General features: G+C 42.3%; 1 protein-coding gene across 4 annotated transcripts; it reads left to right on the top strand.

Moving 5' to 3' along the window:
* Window positions 1-911: 911 nt before the first annotated feature.
* DDX59 (DEAD-box helicase 59) lies at window positions 912-24052 on the top strand. 4 transcript variants are annotated; one of them, XM_055319417.1, is made up of 8 exons: window positions 913-1163; window positions 3026-3843; window positions 5080-5247; window positions 8900-8989; window positions 15372-15623; window positions 16758-16910; window positions 17393-17521; window positions 23239-24049. In XM_055319417.1, exons 2-8 carry the CDS (start codon window positions 3037-3039, stop codon window positions 23500-23502), a joined length of 1863 nt encoding a protein of 620 aa, XP_055175392.1. In that variant the 5' UTR covers window positions 913-1163; window positions 3026-3036; the 3' UTR covers window positions 23503-24049. The 4 variants fall into 4 exon arrangements, with proteins under 4 accessions (XP_055175395.1, XP_055175392.1, XP_055175393.1 ...); XM_055319418.1 differs by lacking the exon at window positions 913-1163 and adding an exon at window positions 2272-2556; XM_055319419.1 differs by lacking the exon at window positions 913-1163 and adding an exon at window positions 2593-2611.
* The last annotated feature ends 2532 nt before the right edge of the window (window positions 24053-26584 follow it).

The following is a 26584-nucleotide window of genomic DNA, read 5'->3' as shown; positions in this document are numbered from 1 at the left end:
CAACTATGATAAAAGTCTTAAAAATGACAGAGACAAACAAAATTTAGAGTAGTGATCACCAAGGGAAGAAGCAAGGTATGGACAAGAGATGAAGGGCTATATATACTTGCTTACATTTTTTTTTAAAGATTTTTAAAAATTTATTTATTCATGAGAGACTCAGAGAGAGAGAGGCAGAGACCCAGGCAGAGGGAGAAGCAGGCTCCACGCAGGGAGCCCGACGTGGGACTGGATGCTGGGACCCCAGGTCACGACCTGGGGCAAAGGCAGATGCTCAGCTGCTGAGCCACCCAGGCGTCCCTGTGCTTGCTTATATTAATAAGGTGGTGCAGTCAGAGATCTTTCACATTATCAGTATGCTTTAAAACTTAACATATTTGTTCATTATTTTGAATGCATCAAAAATTAGACTGAACATATTTTTTTTAATTGTTAAAACCTCAAGTATTTAGGTCGTCCAGCTCAGCTTCCCTCTTTCCTGCTTCCTCCCCAGCCCTCCCTCCCACCTGCTTGGGGCAGGTGGCTCCAGAGTTCTAGCAAAGCAGTGAAATGAAATTCCAAAGACACCAAAAACCGTGATTTGTGGTTCTGTGTTTTTTTTTTTTTTTTCTTCCCTTTCTGGGGTTGGGTGGTAGTGTGGAAGTATTACCCAGCGCACCCGGCTCCCGCGCCACCGGCTTGGGTCTCTCCCCGCCCCGGCCCCACTGCGTCACGTTCACTCTGCCCCGAGGCTCCCTGGGCCGCCCCGCCCTGCGGGCCCCGCGGGCTGCGGCCGCGCCCCGGCCGCGCTCGCCAGTCGGCCGGCGGCCCCGAGCCGGGAGGGGGCGTGGAAAGGCGCCCTGCCCCGCCCACTCCGGCAGGCCCCGCCCACTCCGGCAGGCCCCGCCTCCCCCGTCGCACGGCGCGCCGCGGCCTCCCCACAAAACCCGGACAAGTGGATCCTGCGCTCCGCACGGCCCTCCGCGCGGTCGGGAGGCCGCGCCGCTGCAGGCCCGTCGGCGGGAGGCTCGGCCCAGCGCCCGGAGCGGGGAGCCGGCCCCGAGCGGGAGCGGACGTGGCCCCACGTCTGGGCCAGTGAGCCGGCCGCGGGCCCCGGCGGCTCGGGCCTCCTTCCCGTCCTGCTCGCTCGCCCCTGGGACGCGGGGCGCTAGGCCGCGGCGGCGGTAGGATCCCCCACCCCCACCCCCGCCCGCGCCCTCGCCCCGCCCCCACCCGCGGCCCCGCCCGCCCCCACCCGTGCCCTTTTCCTCGCCCCGCCCCTATACGTGCCCGTGCCCCCGCCCCTGCTACCACCCCGCCCCCATCAGTGCCCCCACGCCCCCGCCTGTGCCTCGCCCCCCCGTGCCCTCGCCCCGCCCCCACCCGCGGCCCCGCCCCTCCCCACCCGTGCCCCCGCCCGTCCCCACCCGTGCCCCCGCCCGCCCCGCCCCTATACGTGCCCGTGCCCCCGCCCCCAGCGGTGTCCCCGCCCCTGCTACCACCCCGCCCCCACCCGTGCCCCCGTGCCCCTCGCCCCGCCCCCACCCGTGCCCTTTTCCCCGCCCCGCCCCTATACGTGCCCGTGCCCCTGCCCCCGCCCCCAGCGGTGCCCCCGCCCCTGCTACCACCCCGCCCCCATCAGTGCCCCCGAGCCCCCGCCCCGCCCCGCCCTCACCCGTGGCCCCACCCGTGCCCGTTCCCCCTCCCCCCGTGCCGCCGCCTGTGCCCCGCCCCCCTGTGCCCCTCGCCCCGCCCTCCCCCGTGCCCCTCGCCCCGCCCCCACCCGTGCCCTTTTCCCCGCCCCGCCCCTATACGTGCCCGTGCCCATGCCCCCGCCCCCATCCTTCCCTCCCGCGGCCCCCTCTTGTGCCCCCGCTGGGCCCCCGCCCGGCCCCCCCCCCCGTGCCCCCGTCCCCGCCCGCGGGCTGCAGCGCCCCTCCCCGCCGTGCGGCCTCCCCGGCCCGGGCGTCGGGCGGGAACCCGGTAGCCCGCCCCCCCCCCCCGCCCCGCCTTCTAGCAGCGCCGTGACGTGCCCGCGCCTCTGGGGGGGGGGTCGCGGGTCCTGCAGCCCCCGCCCGCCCGAGCCGGTTCCGAGTCTGCACTCGAGGACCTCGAGCTCCGGGCTCTCCCTGCCGCCGGGGCCGTCCTTCCCCCCACCCGCCTTGTCGTTCCCGGGGACTTAGGAAGCCTGCATCTTCAGTTGCATTTTTTTTTTTTTGGTTGGGGAATTTTTCTGGAAAAATTGAATCTGGTCATTTATCCTAAGATTTTTTTTTTTTTTTAGCAAAGTGTTGATTAGAATATTGAACGGCCCCCAAATTAGATGAAAAAGCGTTTCACGATTCCAGCAAGTGAACATTTTGCAAAAGCATTTTGGTGGCTGCAGCTGGAGCTGGCGCTCTGGACCCCGAGGGCCCCGGGTTCTAACCCTTTAGGAACCGTGTGAGCTGGGACGAGCCCCTTCGCCTCCAGCTGGCCCAGTTTTTTCATCTGAAAAATTACCATACACAGTACAGCATGATACAGCTGTGTCTGCGCGGGCGGTACTAAGCTACCAGCTGCGGAGGTGGGGCTCAGGTGAGAAGCAGCAAACACGGCTTGGAACCTACAGAGCAAGCATTACTAGCTCAAGGTCGCATTTTTCTGTTTTCTGGTTTTGATTTTAAAGCTCCCAGTGGCGAAGCATCCCTCCCGGTTCCTCTTGTGAAAACTTAATAGGATTTCCTCCACGATTTCTATGATAGTTGGTATTTCAGAGTGCGAGGAGTCCGTAAACAGGCCGGCTGTACGCACAGGCTGTGCTAAGCAGTGTGTGAAGTCTCACCACTCCCATGTATAAGGAAAAGGCCCTTTTTTTTTCCTTCACCAGGGAAAGTTGTGAATGGGAGAAAAGCCCTGCTGTAAGTAGTGTCAGGACGCCTTCTTTCAGGCGAAGCCCAGGGACACACGAGGCTGACTCCGGGGTAATCACGGTACTTTATGGAGGATCATATACGTTGACTTTACTGAGGATAAAATAAATCTCATTATATAATTTCCTCAACAGAATATTGAAGGATGTTTGTTCCAAGATCTCTGAAAATCAAGAGGAATGCTAACGAGGATGGCAAAAGTTGCGCGGCCAAGAAAACCAAACCAGAGGCGGAAGACCTTCGGCTGGATGAAGGCAGAGGTGATCCAGCTGATGCGCTGGCCCCCAGGGCAGCCAGGACGGCAGACGGGTGCAGCGCGGAGCCGTGCCCTTTCCCCAGCACAGCCAGCCAGTGGGCTCACGTTGGTGTGGTTGGACCTGAGCAGGATTCAAAGGGTAGCGATCTTTCCGAAGAGCCTGTTAAGTCCTTTTCCAAAACACAGCGCTGGGCCGAACCCGGAGAACCTGTCTGTGTTGTTTGTGGTCGCTACGGAGAGTACATCTGTGATAAGACCGATGAAGACGTGTGCAGTTTGGAGTGTAAAGCAAAACATCTTCTGCAAGTAAAGGAAAAGGAGGAGAGGTTGAAACTCAGCGCCCCACACAAAGCTACTTCTGAGCCAGAGTCTCCACGGAACGCTTTGTATGTCTACAAAGAGCACCCCTTCATTCTGAACCTTCAGGAAGACCAGATTGAAAACCTCAAACGGCAGCTAGGAATTGTAGTTCAGGGGCAAGATGTCACCAGGCCCATCATTGACTTTGAGCATTGTGGGTTCCCTGAGGCCTTGAATCACAACCTGAAGACGTCGGGCTATGAAGTCCCAACCCCCATCCAGATGCAGATGATTCCTGTGGGACTTCTGGGAAGAGACGTTCTGGCCAGTGCTGATACCGGCTCAGGAAAAACAGCCGCTTTTCTTCTTCCTGTCATCACCCGAGCCTTATGCGAGGTAAGAGTTCACAGGTGTTTCTCTCAGGAACAAGTCAGTTATATACCAAGTTTCATCCTTAACTAGGTTAAAACTGCAAATGGAAACTGTAACTTCAGGCCTTAGTGCTCCTGGCGGTTTTGCTTCTGATAGTTGCTGGTATGAGAAACATAATTTTAGGGGATTTTTCTTTTATTAGATTGAACCTTCAAGATATTTTCATTGAAGTTCTTAAAAAATTGCTTTCCTTACAAAATATTTTCTTTCAGTGAATTTTCTTTCTGTTTTTTTTTTTTTTTTTTTTTTTTTTCCAACAAATTTTATATTCAAGAAGTAAACTCTTGGTTTGGGAAAAAAAATCCTGCTGACTGATGACCCGCAATTTTTGTGTTCAATTTAGCCTCCTTGGTTTTTTAAAAAATTGATTTATTTTGTGTTTTTTAAACAATTGTTTTTTTTTTAAATTGATTTATTCCAAAGTTGGAATGTTATCATAGAGTTCAAAATACGCGCTTAAATGGTCCATCTTAAAATAATGCTACCTTACTTTACTCGTTAGCTTATAGTGCGTAAAGCACCCCCCCACACACACACACACAGAATTAACTTAACCGACGCATTTGCCAAGTGCTAGTGAGTTTGTGAGATCTGAAGTAGGGCAAAAGGGAGGCCAATGCAAAATATAGGCAAAGAGAGGAGAGGTAAAGGAGGAAAATTCGGAAAACTAAAGAATCGTAGAAGATAATGCGAGGAAAAAATAAAAGAAAGCACCCAATGTTCAAAATATTAGTAAAACTCACTGGATGCCCCAAAATAGAGCTATAGGGCAGGAAATAAAGGACATTTATAAAAGGAAATTCTTTGGACAAAGAAAAAAGTGAATCTACAGGAGAGCTGAGGGGACTGTATCAAGGGTGGAACACCAAGCTTTAACCGGATCGTCCTGGTTTTGTCTTCAGAGGAGCGTGGCCAGAGATGGCAGGGTCCGCCTGGGAGCCAACTGCCACTTTCCCCACCCTGGTTATCACAGGTGCTTCTCCCTGGCCCCAATTTTGATCTTTCACTGTGTATCTGTGTTATGTAAGGAAGGGTTCAATTTATGATGGTTTTTGGAGAGAAAATCTGCAGTGAGCAGAAGGCAGGAGGGTTCATATCCAGTTGGGCTGATGGGAAGACTCCCAGAATACTTTGAGGATTCAGCCCATCCGCAGGAATTCACTGCCGGCATTTTCAGACGTGTTTCTGACATCTTCGCAGAGCAAGACTCCGTCTGCACTGATTCTTACACCAACAAGAGAGCTAGCCATTCAGATAGAGAACCAAGCTAAAGAACTGATGAGTGGCCTGCCTCGCATGAAAACCGTGCTCCTGGTGGGGGGCTTACCCTTACCCCCACAGCTGTACCGTCTGCGACAGCACGTGAAGGTAAGCACCAGTTTGATCACGGGTTTGTCCTGGTGGTTTTGTTTGCCTTCAAGGACCTTAACGCATGTGATTTTAGGTTAGCCTTTAATTCTTGCCGAGTAAGCCTTAAGTTTTTTTTTTTAAGGTTGTTTTATATTGGAAAGGAACACAATTAATTCCTGCCTTTCCCCCAGTGCCGGTGGATGTTCTCACCCGCATCATCTCGTTTATCACATTGGCTCTTGAAGGTGGGTGGGCATATCCCATCTTCATGGCTGAGAAGTTGAATCTCGGAAAGATGACATTTACCTAAGGATCCGTAGCTAACGTACCTGAGAGTGTGATTCCTACAAACAAGGCCGTTATCCCAGTGACCGCAGTACAGTTACAGAATCAGGAAACGAACCTGGGTACCCTGGAATGCCGCGGGAGTTCAGGCTGCTGTCATCTGGTCCTCAGACCCCGTTCGTGTTTTACTAGTTGTCCCGTCAACTTTTCTTTTTAATAACACAAGAATTCAGTTCAGAATCACATTTTGAATTCAGTTGTCATGTCTCTTTCATCTCCTTTGGTGCAGAACAGTTCTTTAGTCTTTGCTTTTTTTTTCCCCCCATAATCTTGACAGTTTTAAGAATTTTAAACTGCTTACTTTGAAGAAGATCTGTCAGTTGACTGGGTTTAAGTTATGTATCTTTTTTTTTTTTTTTCAGTTATGTATCTTTGAAAGGAATATCACGGAAGAGATCCTTTGTTCTTTTCATTACATCCTTTTATTAAGATTTTATTTATTTGGCAGAGAGTGAGCCCACAAGCAGGGGAAGCGGCAGGGAGAGGGAGAAGCAGGCTCCCCGCTGAGCAGGGAGCCCAACTCGGGGCTCAATTCCAGGACCCTGGGATCACGACCTGAGCTGAAGGCTGATGTCTAACCTACTGAGCCACCCAGGCGCCCCATGACTACATCCTTTTAGATGATACACGATTTCAATGTGTCCTTTTACTGGTGATATCACCTGTAAAGTAACTGTAAAATTTATTTGTTCCCTCTGTAATTAGTTAAGCATTTTGAATACCTTCATCTTGTAAATTTCTTGTGCTTTACCAAATTTCCAACTTTTTATATGTGTATATCAGTATGACTCGTGATTACCGATTGTATTTAAAGGATCATAATGTGTTATTACCATTATTTGTTTTGGTTCTCCACTTGTCCCCAGTTTGAGCAGTGGGAGCACTGTGGAGTCGGTTTCTGTGTTCTTTTATAATGTCCCCATCATTCTTTGAGCACTTTCTTTCTTTCTATCTGAAGAAGATGATCGTGCTTACATTGTTCTTCCCTTGGCTCAGCCCTGAAATCATGCTTTTCCCCAAGCTGTCCTGATTCCTTTTGGTAGAGGACGGTATTTAGAAACCAAAATCTGGGCTCTTGGTTGGGTTTGCTGCTGTTTCTCTTTGCTGTTGAGTTATCATTGCTTCGAGGACCTTTCAGTGAATAGAAGGTGAGAATATTCCTTAAGTGTATATTTCTGCATCTATGTTTATCGTAGCCCATGAGTTCGTGTCAATACTTCCAACTCTGATTCAACACAGCAAGATTATTTTGGCATTTTCTGCTTCCATATTTGTCACTCTGACAGTGAGAAATCTGCTACCTCTCATCTTTTACATATTTATTTACTTAATCAGCCATCTTCTATATAACCAGTAGCCCATCCTCATCCCTGTCCCTTGCCCCACAGTGATGCGTTCCTTCCTAGACTCCATCCTGCACCCTCTTCAACCCCTTAGACCGCAACACCCTGTGCAGGGCCGCCTTTCTCCGGAGGGCCCCTCATCACCCTGCTGCCTCTCCCACCCCCCGTGCCAGGCCATGTCCTTCACAGACACCCTCTATGAAAAAAGTAACTGAAAAATCTGTCTATTCAACAAAGTGATCTTTCAAAAGCCAGGGCAGAATAGAGACCTTTTCAGGTAAACAAAACCGAGAGTTTATTACCAGTAGATTTATATAAAAGAATACTAATCTAAGATATTCTGCATATAAAGAAGATTCTGGAAAGGAAGGCATGGGATCAAAGAAAGAATGGCGAGTGGGCAGCCCTGGTGGCTCAGTGGTTGAGTGCCTGCCTTCGGCCCAGGGCGTGATCCTGGGGACTCGGGATCGAGTCCCACGTCAGGCTCCTGCTTGGAGCCTGCTTCTCCCTCTGCCGGTGTCTCTGCCCCTCCTCTGTTTCTCTATGAATAAATAAATAAAATCTTAAAAAAAAAAAGAATGGTGAGCAAAGAAAATAGTAATCATGTGGGTAAAAAAATTTTTTTAAAGATTTTATTTATTTATTCATGAGAGACACACAGAGAGAGAGGCAGAGACACAGGCAGAGGGAGAAGCAGGCTCCATGCAGGGAGTTGGACGTGGACTCGATACCGGGACCCTGGGGTCACGCCCTGGGCCGAAGGCAGGCACTCAACTGCTGAGCCACCCAGGCGTCCTTCATGTGGGTAAATGTAAACAAACATTGACTAAATAAAAAGTAATAATGAACAATACATGGGTGTAAAAAAATAGAAGTAAAATACTGACCAACTGTAGCACAGGAAAGTTGTGATTGGTGTTAAATCATTTGCCCTTGATTATTCAAGAAAAAGGTAAATATGTCTAGTTCACCTCAGACTTTATTAAGCTTATATACATTTATTTTACAATTCAAGGGAATTCCCACACTAAAAGAATTGGGGGAAAAGTTTATAATTTCCAAACCAGTAGAGGAGGAAAATGAAATAGGAATAGAAGGGATGAGCTCAGTTCAAAATAATTAAAATGGATCTAAATGTTTATGGTATTTCTGAAGAAACTAAGTGGAGCGCTGTAGTTCTGTGGATACAGATCCTTACGACCCTGAAACTTACCATTCTCCATGACCCTCACCATTGTGTTGGTTTGTCTTTGAAAAGTAGAATACAGTTGAGTTTATTCGATCATTTGTAACTCTACTCTGCTTTACTCCAGGCACTGTCTCATTTAATCTTCACAGTAATTATTATTATTTCCATTTTATGAATGTGAGAACAGAGACTCACACCATTAAGTGTTACAGCTGAGATTCCTACTGAAGTTTGACTTACAGGCCCCACTTTTAAGCACTGCTTCAACTAATACGTTGTAAAAGCGTTAAGAGCCTCAAGCAACCTTAGAAATCATTGTGCCCGACCTTTTAATTTAAAAACAGAAGAGCAGGGCCAAAGAGGTTAAGGGATTTGCACTTGGTCATAGAGCCAAATAGTGGTCAGCCTGCCTGCAAGGCCCTTCCTGGTCTGGTCTCTGCCTACTTTCGAGCCTCCTCCGAATCTTTGTCCCCTCTCCACCCCAGTGGCCTTTCAGCTTCAGAAGTTCTTGGATGCTTTCCCTCCACCTGGCCCTCTCCTCACCGGCTCCCACTCCTCCTTTAGGTTTTCGCTTGTCTGTTAGCCAGGACTGGATAACCTCACGAGCATTGATGTGTTTCGTCTGTTCCTTCCTTTGTGTTATGAGATTTGTGAGAGCAGAAACTATGTCTGACCTAATCAACATTGAATTCTGAGTACTTAACCCAGTGGCTGGCACATATTAGCCACTCAGTAAGTATAGACAGAAAGAAGGAAGGAAGATTATCTAATTTTTCTTTTCTCTGTTCTTCAGGTTATCATAGCGACTCCTGGGCGACTTCTGGATATAATAAAACAGAGCTCTGTAGAACTCCGCGGTATAAAAATTGTAGTAGTAGATGAAGTAAGTAGTGTTGTTTAGAACACTAGTCACATAATTTTTATATAATTTATGAAAAGTATATTCTAGTTACATAATTTCACTGTATGTTCAGGCATTTTCTTCCCCAAACGAAAAAAAATTAGGAATTTTTTTTTTTAATTGCAGTAGCCATTCGTAAGCTGGTTCCCGTGTGGTACTGCCCTGCTAACCCAAGGTGTAGTGCACCAAAATTAAACCACATTAGTAAATAAAATCAGCTATCTTTTCCTAATTTCCAATAATTACTATATTCTCAGTGATAAATTTTTAAATTTTTTTTTTGATTTTTTTTTTTTTTTATTTATGATAGTCATACAGAGTGAGAGAGAGAGAGAGAGAGAGGCAGAGACACAGGCAGAGGGAGAAGCAGGCTCCATGCACCGGGAGCCCGACATGGGATCGCGCCCTGGGCCAAAGGCAGGCGCCAAACCGCTGTGCCACCCAGGGATCCCAAATTTTTTTATATATTTGACACTGGCTCTCATTTGTCTAAAAAAAACCACATGAATCCACAGCATGTAACTATTAATAGGGAATTTGGAAGTAGCTAATAATATTTAGTTGGATGACCTTTTATATTTTCTTCTGTGTGGACATAGGTGTCTGTGGTTTTTTCAGTGTTACATAGAGCATATAGGCATTTTTATATTTTTGATTTGCTTAATATGTTATTATCTGATGATATTCCAGCAAGTGAACAAGCAGGAGGACTCAAAACTGTGTCAGCACAGGTTGGGCATGGGCCAGTTCTGCCTGCAGTGCATTGCACATCTACTTTCATATACGTCCCACCAGCAGTGACAGAGCAGAGAGGCCCAGCAGTGATCAGAAATGTGGGGTTCAGGGGCTGACCAGTGATGGCAACGTGGTTCCAGGAAGTAGCCAGAGGACGTGGAAAGAACACATAGGCAAGATCCTTGAGACTGGGATTGAGCCTTTAACTCCACCCCACTATGGGGTGCTGGGCAAGTCGTCTAATCTTCCAGAGTTGTGGCAATGATGAAGTAATGATTGGGAAAATGTCTCATAGACTGGAATGTCCTGTATAAATGTAAAGTAATTGTTTAGGACAGTTAAGGTAATGGTATTCAGTCCTTTATTATTTTTTTGTTTTCTTCTTACACATCTACTCTGTGTGTGTGTGAGAGAGAGAGAGAATATTTAAGTTCTACTCCCTTAACAAATTTCAGTTATATAATTATTAATGGAGCATCATTAATTATGGTAACCATGTTATGCATTTCAGACCTTATCTGTTATATAACTGAAAGTATTTACACTTTTACCCCAAACCTCTTCCTATTTCACCCACTCCCTAGCCCCTGGCAACCATTTTTCTACTAATTTCTATGAGTTTGACTTTCATTTTTTTATTTTTAACTTTTTTAGATTTCACATATAAGTGTTCCCATACAGTGTTTGTCTTTTTCTGTCTAGCTTACTTCACTGAGTATAATGTCCTCCAAGTCCATCCATGTTACTAAAAATGAAGTAATTTTAAGTCGGAATAATATTCCATTGTATATAACATGCACCTCATTTTCTTTATCATATTCATCTGCTGACGGACACTAAGGTTGTTTCCATACCTTGGGTGTTGTGAACTGTTATTCAGTCCTTCAAAAAGTGCTGCTAAGTCAGCGTTTTCCTGGTGTGCCTTTTGATTCAACTGATTTATTGCATCTGATTATCATCAGACTTACTGCCACCCTGCAAGTACAAGTGGGCTTCCCACTGTTGATAAGCCCATGTGTTCTTAAGTTCTCACCATGCGGTGAGCCTGAAAAATGAACCTCATAGAGATTTTAAAGTTGGATTCCATTCCTGCTTGCTTCTCTCCACAACATTTTCCCCTTTAGCCAATGGACGAAGTTTCACAGGGTACCTCTGTGCTGTGCTCCATATAAAAGGAGTATTCATTCAGCAAACCTGTAGTGAGTGCTTGTAATGTGTGGCCTCGGTCCCAGCTCCTCAGCATTTAAGGAAACTAGCTGGTAAACAACATAATTGATCATGTACTGAAACTGAAGTTGGCACAGAAGTTCTATTTAGATACAGATTGACCAAGTCTGGTTAAGTTTGGATGGCGTCACAAAGAAATTTTAAATATTATTCCAGCCTATGAAGTGCTGAAATCTCATTGAAGAAAAATACATAAATTCTTGAAGTAAAGGCAAGAACATTGTCATATATACGGAAATACAAACGTATTAAAAGGTGCTGTGCAGCCCGGGGAACAGCAAACTCTTTCTGCAAAGGACCATTTAAGACTTTGGGGGCCACATGTCCTCTGTTGGAGCGCCCAGTACAGCCAGAGACCAGAGCAGGTGTGACTGCATTCCCACAAGCTCTATTTAAAAAAATACCTGAAGGTCTGTGTTTGTCCCAAGAGCCTCAGTTTGCTGACTCCTGATACAAACTGTTAGTAAAGTAATGGGACTGTGTATGATACGCTAATTGTTTAGGACATTTAAGGTCAGAAGGAGAAATGAGAGACCGTATGAATTGGCACCATAAGAGATGGCTCCTCCGAGGTAATGGGATATGACGTGGTCGTCCACAGATGGGAAAGGATTTAGAAAACTAGAGAACATAGCAAGTGTTCCAGGTGAAGAGCCTAACATGAACAGAGCCAGAAAGGCCAAGCACAAGCACAGAGAGACCAGCCAGCTTGAAGCATTCTTCCTGAGGAATAATAGGAAGTAAAGTTGGGTAGTTAGGGTGGGGTCAAATTACAGAGGGCCCTGAAAAGGAGGCAGAGGATTTTGGATTTGATGTGGGAAACAATGAGGCTTTCTAAATTATTGAGTTGGGGTGTCACATGTGGAAAGTGGCGGTTTAGCAAGGTTATTCTGCTGCTCCATGCAAGAAAAATGAAAGAAGAAAGAATCTGTGGGACAGAATGGTAGCAACCCAGACAAGAAGTGAGCAGGGTCAGGGACAGGGTGGAGGCAGTGGGAAGCATGAGTACATCAGAGAATCGCTGTGAATCATTCATGAGTCTTCTGAGGACTGAATATGAAAGAAGATGAAGAGGAAGGTGGTTGAGGGGACTCCATAAATTCTGGTTGTGCCTTTAATTTTAAGGAAAGGGTAAGCGGGTAAGGGTTGGGGCTTGACAGTAGTATTTGAATTGGTTTTAGAAATGTCAAATTTCTTGTGAATGACGGATGAAGGGGAAATATTGTGTGGATAGGAGAAATGGGCATTAGCATCCGTGGGACACACTGGTCTCTCTAAGGGTGGAAGGTGAGAGAGGAACAGGCACTGGGGCTCTGTGTCTGTCTGTGGAGTTTGAAGAGGAGTCTAAGGAGAGAAGTAGTCTGAGAAACCAGAAAGAAACTGAGAGCAGGGATCCCTGGGTGGCGCAGCGGTTTGGCGCCTGCCTTTGGCCCAGGGCGCGATCCTGGAGACCCGGGATCGAATCCCACGTCGGGCTCCCGGTGCATGGAGCCTGCTTCTCCCTCTGCCTGTGTCTCTGCCTCTCTCTCTCTCTGTATGACTATCGTAAATAAAATAAAAAAAAAAAATTAAAAAAAAATAAAAAAAAAAAAGAAACTGAGAGCAAGTAATATTGCTGCAAAGACAGGCCACTGTTTGAAGAGGAGGGTGAAGATTCAGGAATGGTCAGGCATGAAGACTAAGATAATTCCTTTAGAATTAGAGGAATCTGCTGTGTCACCCTTCTGTGTCTCCCATGTACCTGTCCCTCAGCCTAGGATTCTCTCCCAACTACCTGCCCTAACTTCTTTATGCGTATGTGGCTCTGAAACCTTCCATCAGTCTCCCAGGTAGACGTCAGACCTTTCCTCTCTGCTCTGTTTACCTGTGTATAGACTTTATCCTTTCTCTTGTATTAGGCTCCTGCTGTATCCCAACAATCAAGCATAGTGCTGGTCCAAGTTTCCCTAATGGTAAGAATCACCCAGTGTGTTCAGTGAATGTAGTAGAAGAGCAGACCTCTTATGTAGATATTCTGATTCAGGAAGTCTGAGTTGGAATCCAGGGATATTCAAAAACTCGTTCTGGGTGATTCTTCTTTAGGGGGTTTGGGACACACTGACTAGCAAGCTAAGCTGCCTGCAGTGGTTTTTTCAGTGCTTAGAATTAACGAATGCTTGTTTATTTATCAGGTGCTTTTTACATGCTAGACACTGTCCTGGGTTTTGAGGATACAATGGGAATTGAGATAAGCCCTGACAAATAAATGTACACGGGTCGTGTGACAGAGACAACTGGGGGGTTAGGTTAGTATCAGGGGAGGGCTCTAAGTGACATTTTTGCTGAGACCTGAGTGAGAGGGAGCCAGCCATGTGAAGATCCAGCTGGAGGATCTGCTTTAGACAGAGCTAACGTGGGAGTGACCATTGGGTAGTTGGGGGCAGAAAGAAGGCTGATGTGGCAGGGTCGTGGAGCATGAGGTGGAAGAGTGCTAGGCGATGAAGTCAGAGAAGCGGATAAGGATGAAAACTGTAGGACTTTTAGCCTGTGGTAAGCAGTTGGGTTTTATTTTATGTGTGATGGTTAATTCCTGGAGGGTTTAAGCAGAGGAGTAAGAGATAGGATTTGTGTTCGAGAAGATACTGGATGCTTGGGGTGGATGGCTTCCGGCGTGGGGGTGATAGGATGAGGCAGAGTCTCACTATTGTGCGCTGGATAGAAGCACCTGAATTTGGGGCGTATTAGTGTAAACAGTTTATTTATTTTATTATTTTTTATTTATTTTTATTTATTTTTATTTTTTTTAGTGTAAACAGTTTAGATGCAGGGAAACTTGGGAGAAGACAGAGGAGATTTATTTCTGATGGCCTGTATTCTGAACCAGGAGAAGCAAGGCCATCTCCTGAGATGAGGGGGCCTTAGTAGGATTATTGAGGAAAAGGAAAAGCCGGGGATGTTTTTCAAGACCTACTACCTTGTTGCACACGTGTGCACATGTGTCTTGTAAGTTGAAACATTGAGATTTACCATGCTGTGAGCATGGTCCCAAGTGGTTTATGTATTTTATGTATTAATGAGATCATTAATCATCATAACAGACCTATTAGGTAGTTAACTCTTATTCCCATTTGTAAAAGAAAAAAACCGAGGCTTATAGATGTTCGTTAACATGTTTAATTTAAGGTCATAGGTAGAGCCAGGATCAGCCAGGATCAGCTAGACCATTATGATTATTTTAGATTTTTTTAAATATCATGGAATGAATTCCATGTTCAAACTTCCACGTAGTGGACACTTAAAAATACAGTGCTTTAGGGGTGCCTGGCTGGCTCAGTCAGTGCAGTGTTGGACTCTGGATCTCAGAGTCATGAGTTCGAGGCCCACTTTGGGCATGGAGCCTACTTAAAAAACAAAAAAACAGCAACAAAATACAGTGCTTTATCTAAATACTCCAAAATAAATGATTGTCAGACCTTATTTTTCAAAATTATAGGTACCTGGATTATATTTAAAAATCAAGATAGCCTTTGTGTTTCATTATTTTTTTTTTTAAATTTTTATTTATTTATGGTAGTCACAGAGAGAGAGAGAGAGGTAGAGACACAGGCAGAGGGAGAAGCAGGCTCCATGCACCGGGAGCCCGATGTGGGATTCAATCCCGGGTCTCCAGGATCACGCCCTGGGCCAAAGGCAGGCGCCAAACCGCTGCGCCACCCAGGGATCCCCTGTGTTTCATTATTTTAAACCAGTACTAACTTAGAATTTTTTTGTTTGCTTAGTAATACACAAATTGTTTTTAAAAACTATTAATGCAGAAGTATATACAGAAGCAAAAGCTGCCAACATTAAGTTTTTAAAATTTATTTCATATTTTATTACAAATATATGTCCGTGGTAGAAAAAAAGACCCAAACTTTGCAAAAAGCTGTAAAATGAACAATTTAATTGCATCTCCTTCCACATTCCATAGGTCTTTTCCCTGGAGTTAGCAATTAAGTTTCTTAAATGTATGTACAGACAGTATCATGTTATATATAGTGTTCTGTACTTTATTACTCCTAGCAGGGATTCATTATCATTTAATAAAGGACTTTCCACTCATAATTAATGATAGCAAAGGGTTCTATTAAGTGGATCTACTGTATTTTATTTACCAAATCCCCCATTATTGGTATTTAGGGTTTATATATTTGTTGCCACTCGTAATAATACCATAAAAATCTTTGTATAATTATATGTTTTCAGTGATACACAACATACAATTTTATATAAATATGTTTTTCTAAATCCTTTATTTTTGACGTTGTGATATATTCTAATGTGTAAAAGTTTTTAATTTTTTATGTTCTTAATCAGTTTTTTCCTTGAATGGCTCAGGGTTTTAATGTCAAATAGGACTAACTTTAAAATGGTTTTATTTTAGGCTGATACCATGTTAAAGATGGGCTTTCAACAGCAAGTGCTTGACATTTTGGAACACGTTCCTAATGATAGTCAGACCATTTTGGTTTCAGCTACAATTCCAACTAGCATAGAACAACTAGCAAGCCAGCTTCTGCATAATCCTGTGAGAATTATCACCGGGGAAAAGAACCTGCCCTGTTCCAGTGTGCGCCAGATTATTTTGTGGGTGGAAGAACCCGCCAAAAAGAAAAAATTATTTGAAATCTTAAATGTGAGTAGTAAGTAGTAAAGCAGGCACCCTGTTTTGTAGATTATGTTTGCATTTTTCACAGTTATTAAGTTAATGATTTTTAGATGCAGCATTTGGGGAATTTTACACAGATTTTTTTTTTAAGATTATTTATTTATTTATTAATGAAAGACACAGAGGAGAGAGAGAGGCAGAGACACAGGCAGAGGGAGAAGCAGCTCCATGCAGGGAGCCCAATGTGGGACTCAATCCAGGGACTCCAGGATCATGCCCTGGGCCAAAGGCAGGTGCTAAACCGCTGAGCCACCCAGGAATCCCCCACTGAGCAACCCAGGGATTCCCTGTATAGATATTTAGTAGTAAATTGCTTTACTTCAGAATTCTGTGGGGATCAAATAAATGCTGCTGTACGGATGCAGGGTTGTTTTTTATTTTCTGTATTATAGAAAATACATTTAAATATCAAGATTATTCCTAAATAATATTTTTTTGTTTCAGAAATTTTTAGTAGTTTTATGTAATAGATAAAGATAAGTTCTTTCTTGGCCATTCTGTCCTTGAAAAATAGAATTTTTTAGCAGTAACTTATTTAAACAGAAATTTATTAAATGGATGATAATGTGTAAGCACAGTTACTTTAAAATGTGAAGGGGTCATGTGGCTCAGTCAGTTAAGCATCTGACTTGATTTTGGATCAGGTCATGATCTCAGAGTTATGAGGTCAGCCCCACGTTGGGCTCCTCACTCAGTGTGGAGTCTGCTGAAGATGCTCTCTCTCTCCCTTTCCCCTCCCCCAGCTCACTTTCACACACTCACTCTCTCTCAAAAAAACAAATTTTTAAAAGTATTAAGTTAAATATGGCTTGTATTTAATTATGAGCAGCATTTAAAATTTTATTTTTTTATTATTTTTTTAGCATTTAAAATTTTAGATTGCACTCAATTTTAAAAATATTTTTACAATATTAATGAAATGGAGAAATGTGAAGGGCAATAGACTTTTGTGCTTCCGTTTGTGCATATTTTAAAGAAAACACTCATCTTAATAGTGCTAGTTTTTCCTCTGTAACTAGCTAATACTAATGATTTCAGAAAAACTTCCATTGTTATTTATGTTACACGAATAAATTTAAATACATGTTTTTCATTTTTCAGGATAAAAAACTCTTCAAGCCTCCAGTGTTAGTGTTTGTGGACTGCAAGCTGGGAGCAGATCTGTTGAGTGAGGCAGTGCAGAAAATCACAGGTCTGAAAAGTGTATCTATACATTCGGAGAAATCACAAACAGAAAGGAAAAACATATTGAAGGTTTGACATTCGGATTATCTTTTCAGGGGGTTACCTACCGGCTGCTTTTTAAAGCAGACCTTTTTTTAAGGACTGCAAGAACTTCAGGCACGCAGTGACTATGAGCTAATTGTTCCTCTTGCTCAGGCTTCTGTGTTTTGGGAGCAATAAGCCTGTTCTCCACGGGATTATCTACTAAATAGATTACTAATTCAAAATCCACCATTTCTGAAATCAGGTCAGTTTAGACTGGAGCAGAGCAGTCATTCACCCTTGGAAAAGATTTGCCTGAGTACATTAATAGAAACAGACGGATGCAGGGGTTGGGGAGGGGAAGACTTACACTACACATGTTTCTCAGGTATTTATACTAACAACCTTTACTTACTGAAAAGGTGCAGCAAAAACGGTATTGAAGAAAGTATTGAAAAAAAGATGTCTCAATTATACAAAACCACGTAAGATAAATTCTGAATAATGAATTTTGTTGCTTTGTGGGGAAGGGATTACTTGAAGGAGACTACGAAGTTGTGGTGAGCACTGGAGTCCTGGGACGAGGCCTAGACTTGATCAGTGTCCGGCTGGTTGTCAATTTCGATATGCCTTCAAGCATGGATGAGTACGTGCATCAGGTAAGGAGGTTTTATTTGTTTCCACCATGAGTTTTCTTGGGCGAGGCATTGTCAATAGAATAGTAACTAAAAAGAAAGAAAACAAGTTTTATCATAGACCTATAAAAACTTATTATAGTTTTGTTTTTAAAACATATATATGGATGGGGTGCTGGTCTGGTTCAGTTGGGGGAGCATGTGACTCTTAATCTCAGAGTTGTGAGTTTGAACCCCACATTGGTGGTAGAGATTACATAGAAATAAAATCTTTAAAAATATGTATGCATGGATAGAAACTAAATTTTGTTTTAAAAACCTGCGTGTACTAGGCATCTGGGTGGCTCAGTGGTTGAGCACCTGCTTGGCTCAGGTCATGATCCTGGGGTTCTGGGATCAAGGCCCACATCAGGCTCCCCACAGGGAGCCTCTCTGGGTCTCTGCCCCTCTCTGGGTCTCTCATGGATAAATGAATAAAATCTTTAAAAAAGAAACAAAGCTGTGTATACTAAAATGAGTTAAAAAGTATTGAAAATAATAACCTAGAATGTTTAAAAAATTTTTAAATCATTGGTTTTTAGCTTATTTTTGTTTCCTTTATACTTCTCATTCAGTAAGTGTATTAAATGGCTTTCATAATCAGGATTTTAAAAAAGGGTTTGTTTTAGGTTGACATATCTGGCCAAAATGAAGTTGATCTGTTAAAGTATTTGGTTTTTTAGGAATCTTGTCTTCATCTCTTCTTCATATCCTTATTTGTTCTAGACTTTCACCTATTAAAGTTTTGTTTCTTTATTTTGCTGCCAGAGATAACAGCAGCTCTTCTTTCTAACAGAAATAGAGCATTCTCTTAGCGTCGCCTTATCTCCCTGACTGCTACCTGTTTTCCTTCTCCGGCATCACTTACAGACTCTTCAAGTAAAGCCTTTCTGTCATGTTCTTAGAATTACCTCTGAATGCCACATTCACTTGGATCACCCACTGAAACACTTTTAGTGCCTTGAATGCATTGTTGCTTGTATTTTTACTTAGACTTAGTAATATAGCAGTGCCACCTCATTTACCTGTGCATCAGGGAATTGGCCATCACACAGGAGTTGATTGCTCAAATCACTGAAGTTGATCTTCTTTCAAATTTTTAAATTTAACCATTTTGGATGGTAATTTTTTTCAAAATATTAAAATAATTAAGAAGCTTCTTTGCTTCTTAAATAGAGTATGCTGATCAGAATGATTTAACTTTTTCTCGCTGCATCAAGGGCAACCCTGTGGCTCTCAGTTATTCACTTAGCAGGAGGAGGGGCAGAGGAAGAGGGAAAGAGAGCCTACAACAGAGCCCAATGAGGGACTTGATCTCACAGCCCTTAGATCATGACCTGATCTGAAATCAAGAGTTGGATGCCCAACTGACTGAGCCAGCCAGATGCCCCAAAATGAAAAATAGGTCTTTGTAAAGTAGCCTTCCTGCTTTGAGTAGTTATGACAGTTAATAGTGCAGAAAATACAAATGTCTATTTGTACATAAACACACATGTATATGCATACCCTGTTACTCTTACTACATAAATGGGACCATATTACACCAACTGTTTATGCCCTGCTCGTTTTACTAAATATATACTAGGCACCTTTCCTTATTAGCACACATAATAGGCACCATTTAAAAAATATATTAGGCACCTTTCCCTTATTAGCACACATAATAGGCACCATTTTAAAAATACTAATGTATATGAAGTGCTTACCATATGGCAGGCACTGTTCTAAACTCTTTAAATGCAAAAAAATAAAAAAAAATAAACTCTTTAAATGCTTTTACTTGTTTAATTGGTCTTGATCTATTTTCATTGCTGCATGGTCATCTACTATGTGGATTACCATAGTTTATTAAATAAATCCTTTATAATTTGATGGACAATTAGTTGTTTCCAATATTCCATTATTAAATAATGCTGCCTGGGGTGCCTGGGTGGCTCATTCGGTTAAGCATCTGACTCTTGATCTCAGCTCGGGTCTTGATTTCAGAGTCATGCGTTCAGGCCCCACATTGGGCTCCATACTGGCATGGAGTCTACTTAAGAAATAATAATGCTGCTGCAGTGAACATCCACCTTTACAGTTGTGCCTCTCATGCAGTATATTTGTAAGATAAATGTATAGGAGACCTGCTAGATCAAAGGATATGTGGATTTTATTTTATTCTATTTTATTTTTTTATATTTGGTCTTTTTTTTTAGGATATGTGGATTTTATTTAATTATTTTTAAGATTTATTTACTTACTTATCTTAAGTTTTGTTTATTTATTTGAGAGAGAGAGTATGAGCAGGGAGAGGAGCAGAGGGAGAGGGACAAGCAGACTCTCCTCACTGAGCACAAAGCCCTACCGGGGGCTTGATCTCATGACCTGAGCCAGAACGAAGAGTCAGACAGCCAACTGCTTGAACCACCCTTAGGACATGTGTTACTTTGAATTATAGTAGGTATTCCTATGTGTCTACTTTTAAAGATTTATTTGTTTATGTTAGAGAGAGAGAACTCTCGAGTGTGAGTGGGAGAAACAGGAAGAGGGAGAGAGTGGGAGAGAAGCAGACTCCCTGTGGAGCATGGGGCTTGATGATGACACAGGGCCCAGTCTTGCAACCCTGAGATTATGACCTGAGCCAAGATCAGGAGTCAGATACTTAACCAACTAAGCCACCCAGGCGCCCCTGTGTGTCTGCTTTTAATTTAGGGGGCAGAGAGCTTCTGGGGAAATAATTTTGAATTTGCTAAGTCTTTTAGAGTTTGTAGACTATTGCAGTTATTTTTTTTTAAACAGCTTATGTCTTAGTATAAAACATCTCAGAATAAATTATGTCTCAATTGATATAAATCACATGCTATACAATTCACTTGAAAGTGTACAACTCAGTGGTTTTTATTATATTCATATACTTGTGCAACCATTACTACAGCCAATTTTAGAAAATTTTTATCATCCCAAAAAGAAGCCCCATACTTGTCCCATCTGCAGTTATTCCCCACACCTGTTACACACATAGACTCCTTGGGCAACAGTTACTCTGCTTTGTCTTTATAGATGTATCTCTTTTAGGCATTTCATATAAGTGGAATCATATGGTATGTAGTCTTCTCTGATGGTTTTTACTTATCACAATGTTTTCAACTTTCACTCATACTGTAGCATATGTCCGTACATCTTGTTTTGCTACATAATATTCCATTCTAAGGATATGCCACCTTTCTTTGTTCATTGTTGCTAGCCATTTAGTGTGTTTCTACTGTTTGTTTTCTGTGGATAGTGCTGCTCTGAGCACTCATGTACAGGTTTGTTTGTTTTTTTTTTTCACGTACAGGGTTTTATGTAGACATGCATTTTCGTTTTTTTAAATCCCAGTGTAGTTAGCATACGGTGTTATGTTAGTTTCCGGTGGACAATATAGTGATTCAGCAATTTGATGCATTACTTTTGCTCATCATGACAAATGTACTCTAAATTCCCTTCACTTATTTCACCTATCTTTCCCCTCCCCCATAACCATCAGTTTGTTCTCTGTAGTGAAGTCTTTTTTTTTTTTTTTTTTGGTTTGTCTCTTTTTTTCTTGTTTTGTTTAATTCCACACATGAGTGAAATCACATGGTATCTGTCTTACTCTGACTGACTTATTTCATTTAGTGTCATATTATCTAGCTCCATCCATGTTGCTGCAAATGGCAAGATTTCCTTCCTGTTTATGGTGGAGTAATATTCCATTATGTCTACATACTGTATCTTCTTTATCCATTCATCTATGGATGGACACTTGGGCTGCTTCCATAGTTTGGCTACTGTAAATAATGTTGTAATAAACATAGGAGTGCATGTATCTTTTCAAATTAGTATTTCCCTGTTCTTTGGATAAATACCAAGTAGTGGAGTTACTAGATTATATGGTAATTCTACTTTTAATTTTCTGAGGAAACTCCATACTCTTTTCCACAGAGGCTGCACCAGTTTGCATTCCAACCAACAGAGCACAAGGGTTCCTTTTTCTGCACATCCTTGCCAACATTTGTTCTTATTTCTGTTGGGCATGCACCTAGGAAGGAATTACTGGGTTACGTAGTAATTCTGTGTATAACATTTTGAGGAACTGATAGACTCATTTCCAATACGGCTTTATGATTTTATATTCTCATCAGCGATATAGGAGGATTCTAGTTTCTCCAAACCTTCGTTAGCACTTACATTATTTATCTTTTTAGTTGTAGCATTGCCAATGGGTGTGAAGTTACATCCCTTGTGTGTGTGCATTTTTTTAAAGAAGTTTTTTTTCATTTCTTTCAGAGAGAGAATGGGGGGCAGGACAGAGGGGGAGGGAGAGGGACAAGCAGACTCAGCACTGGGCTCTATCTCACAACCCTGAGATTATGACCTGAGCCAACATCAAGAGTCCAGGCTTAACCCACTGAGCCACCCAGGCACCTCTCTCCTTGTGTTTTGTTTGTTTGTTTATTTGTTTAAAGATTTTATTTATTTATCCATGAGAGACACACAGAGAAAAGAGGCAGAAACAGGCAGAGGGAGAAGCAGGTTCCATGCAGGAAGCCTGATGTGGGACCCGATCCCAGCACCTCAGGATCATGTCCTGGGCTAAAGGCAGGCGCTAAACCACTGAGCCACCCAGGCGTCCTTCTCCTTGTGTTTTTGATTTGAATTTCCCTAATGACTAATGAACATCATTTTATGTACATACTGGCCTTTTGTGTATCTTCTTTGGAGAAATGTTTGTTTAAATTATTTGCCCATTTTTTAATTGGCTTATCCTTTATTGAGGAGTATTATTGAGTTGTAAGTTATTTATATATTCCAGAAAACCCTTACCAAAAACATGATAGGCAAATATTTTCTTCCAGTATGTGAGTACAGCTATATTTTATATTAATTTTTAGTTTTACTGGAACAATTCAGTGACATAATTAAATAAAACAACATTCCTTCCCTTACCTGTTCCCAGTCTCATTCCCCAGAGGGCCATGTTTTGCTTTCTTTTTTACAACATTAAAAATGTCCTATATATTGGCAGCAAGTATTCATTTTAATACTCTAAATACTGACTTTAAGTCCTACATTTCAGTTAAGAAGCAAAAATTGACCATAACTGTGTGTTTACCACCTTCTTCTGAAGTTTCTCAGTATATTTGGAAACAAGTAAATTTTGTTCCTTATCATGTATTTTCATCACAAATTTGTGTCCATTTAATTTTATGACAGTGAGAAATAACTACACAAAATGAATTTGCTTAAATCTCCTATTGCAAAGGCATCGAAGTACTCTAAAACAAATAGTCCTCTTGCTCTAAAAGCGCGGTAGCTTTGAAAAATTTTTACCTTAACCTACCCACAGTAGGAAACATCTTCCTGTCATTACTACCCTACACACACACACACTCACACTCACACAGCACATGCGCACACACACAAACATGCTACATAACTGAAACACAAGTTTCACAAACAGTTCCTTAGATATGGTTGCTTTCATATTTCCTGTTTGAGCTGTTGCTTTAAAAATATGCCGGTGGCAGTCCACTAAATTGGTTTCACAAAGTACATTGAGACATACAATTCAAAAAATGCTATGTGAGTGAATGTTAATCTTAGTAAAAGCCTCTTTAAATACTGATCTTCATTTTCTTTCAAGAGACATTAAGGTTTTATATGAACATTTTGAAAATGTCCTTTGCATTTCATTTCAGGTTGGAAGAGTGGGGAGATTAGGCCAAAATGGGACAGCAATTACGTTCATCAATAACAATTCAAAAAGACTCTTCTGGGATATTGCAAAAAGAGTGAAACCCACAGGATCCATTCTTCCCCCACAGTTATTAAATTCTCCCTACCTTCATGACCAGAAAAGAAAGGAACAACAGAAAGATAAACAGACACAGAATGATCTGGTTACAGGAGCTAATCTTATGGACATCATTAGAAAACATGATAAAAGTAATTCTCAAAAATGAACACTTTTTAATTGTGTATTGTCAGTGAAATTTCTGTATATTATTACTGTATGATTTGAGTAAATGGAATTATACATGAAACAAAGAAATTTAACATAATTTAAATTTTTAAAATTATATATCAAATTTATACTGCAGTATTGTATTTATTTCCCTTTTAATTCCCATAAATTTAAGAAAATCAGAAAATAAATTGCTAAATAAAATTTTTTCTGTCTAGACAAAGCCTCAATTTTTCCTCAATAATATTCTTCGAGCTGCTGTCAGAACCAGGAACCTGCACAGCAAGGAATCAGACTCAGAATGGTGATGCTTTTGTTCAGTGTCCCCAGTGCACTGTGAGCACATTGGCACTTGGATTATTGTTGAATCTATTAAGGTTAGGAAGAAAGTGAAGAATGGAAACCAGAAGAAATGGTCGGTGCTTCTTTTCAAAGATAACTGTGAAATACATATTTTATTCTGATTGTTTTCCCTTCATCTTGGTAAATATAGGTTTACATTATATTTACTGGGGGCTGCTTATCAAAATCACGCAAGTCATGTTAATATTGCTACTTGTAGTTTTATGTTAATTTCCACTTGCTAATTCAATTGATAATATTAAATACTTAGAAGAAAGGATAGGTGTTTTGCTTTGATACATCAATACTTTCATTTCTTTGAAAACTTGGTATCAGTTTACTTGCAGGATTTAGATAGGGTGTTACATAAACGTTGGCACTTAAGCTTTGTATCCTAAACATCCTCCTCAAAGGGATGTGGCGAGATTTATCCAACTAACTAGAGTCCCTGTGTAGGTAGTTTCTTAATGTCTCCACCCAAAGGAAAGCACTGGAGAATTTCCCTAATGAATATGAACTCTCAAGACTCTGGCTCTCTCCACCCTGCTTCTATGTTTGCTAACTGTTGAGGCAGCCATTAAGGTCCCAGAGCGTGGCAGCAGAGGTGCATTGAAGTAAGCATTCGCACAATGCTCGACATGTAAAAGAGGCCTTAAAAGTGTTGGTAATGCTCGCTAGAGAAAAGGTGCTTTTTCACTAGACTCAAATTTGTGTATAAATAAAAGCAGTATAGTTATAACAGAGTTTTGCAAATTAGCATTTTTAGAAGACTACATATTTCTTAAAAATCTTTATTGGATTTCTTAAGCCATCACCAATGGGCACTAATAAATTTCTTTAAAAAATCATCTCTGTGCCAAACATGGGACTTGACCTCTTGGCACCCCACGGCCCCAAGATCAAGAGTTGCATGCTCTACCAACTGGGCTGGCCAGGCACCCCTAGGAGACAATATTTAAAAAAAAAAAAAATAGGTAGTAGTGGGCTATAATGTAACCCCAGTCGTCAGCTTAATTTGCTGGCCGTCTGGCTTCTGTTCCCACCACTGCTCACGGGGCCTTTGGTTGCCTTCTTACAGCCCTATATCCGCCTCCCCCAAACTTTACTATTGCATCAGGCATCACCGCCCCCCCCCCCCTTTGAAATTCTCACTTCCTTGAGACAACAGGTGAATGAGACAGCGGGGGTGGAGAAAGAGCCCCAAACTTAGAGGCTCATCATGAGGAATAAATCAGAGGATCTTTTTTAAAAGCCACAGTTTTGCGGGGCTACACAACATCTTCCCAAAGAACATTACCAGAACTCAGACTGATTAATTTACTTTTATAAATCTAAGTTGGATCCATGAACTGTCACATTTTTCTGATAGAATTATACTCTCTTTTTTGGCAGGCTGTATGTTATTCAGCTTGTGCCCTTCTGTGGAATTAATATCAACACAACTCTTACTGCCTTGTGACATTTTCTGCTCACCATGATCAACACAGAGCTTGCCCCGTAAGTGTAGGTAGACATGGTACAAGAGGTGACGTGTCATTCAAGGTGACTTTCCTGGCAGCCAAAAGTAAACTGACTCCAGACAGATAGGACTCTTTTGTTGGCTCCAAGGCACACTTAGAATGACCCCACCAACTGTAGGGCCCCAGTATGAAAACCGACCAATGGTAATTAAGCTAACACAGTTCCCTTGTTCTGCTAAATTACTGTGAGGACCTATGTTACAGTTCTGTTTTATAACGTATGGCACCTGTGGTGTTAATTGGACAGAATTACAAATAAAGTATTTAAGACAGATGTTTACAAATAGTAATTCATAAAATCTTTACAAAGAATTTTAAAACTTGAATTTTAGCTTTCTGAGGAATTTATATGGCATCTTTATTTTTCTCATTTCATCTCATAAAGGTGAAAACGTAATCAAACTGCAGATAACTGGGTTCTAGTTACAGCTCCACAATTGTGTTTTGTTTTTGTTTTTCTTAATTAGGGGAAATTCATTACTGTCTCTTAATTTTTACCTTTGCTCATTGGTAGGATGAGAGGATTTGCTTTAAACTTCTCTGAGGTCTTCTCAGATGTATATTTTCTGTGCTTCATACTTTTCTTTTTTATTAATCTCTACACCCGACATGGGGCTTGAACCTACAACCCCGAGAGCAAGAGTTGCATTCTTCACCAACTGATCCAGCCGGGTGGCCCAGCACTTCGGACTTAAAAGTCTCTCTCTGTCTCCGTATCTGGAATATGCGTTGGAATCATTTGGGGTGAGGAGTCAATGAAACAAAGTTGGCTAAGAGCTGATCATTATTGAAGCCAGGTGATGCTGGGTACATGGGAGTTCATTACTGTTCGGTCTATGTTGGGTATATTTGAAGTATTCCATAGTTAAAACCTATATGTACAGATATACACACAAATATATACCTATTTTGTACATATACAAAATTCCCAATCCTATCCTTCAATTTATGCCCTCGTTACATACCTTCAACTTTCCACCTCCACCAAATCTTTGGCTCAAAATAAGCCTGTCTAGAGCCAAATATATCAGCTTCCTGACAAAAAAGTCCAATTCCTTCCTTCCAACTTCCCCATTGCCCATGTGCTACTACGTCCAAGTCATGCTCAGAATCGTGGAATCATCACTGACTCACCTCTCTCCCTCTCTGCTTAGTCACCAAGTCCCATCTGTTTTTCTTTCAAAATGCCCACGTTTTTATACCTGCCACAGGAGGCTA

The sequence above is a fragment of the Nyctereutes procyonoides genome, unplaced genomic scaffold (genome assembly GCF_905146905.1).
Source record: "Nyctereutes procyonoides isolate TBG_1078 unplaced genomic scaffold, NYPRO_anot_genome, whole genome shotgun sequence".
Classification (NCBI taxonomy): domain Eukaryota; kingdom Metazoa; phylum Chordata; class Mammalia; order Carnivora; family Canidae; genus Nyctereutes; species Nyctereutes procyonoides.
Note: the sequence above shows the minus strand (reverse complement) of the source record. Positions and strands in the feature narration are given on the sequence as shown.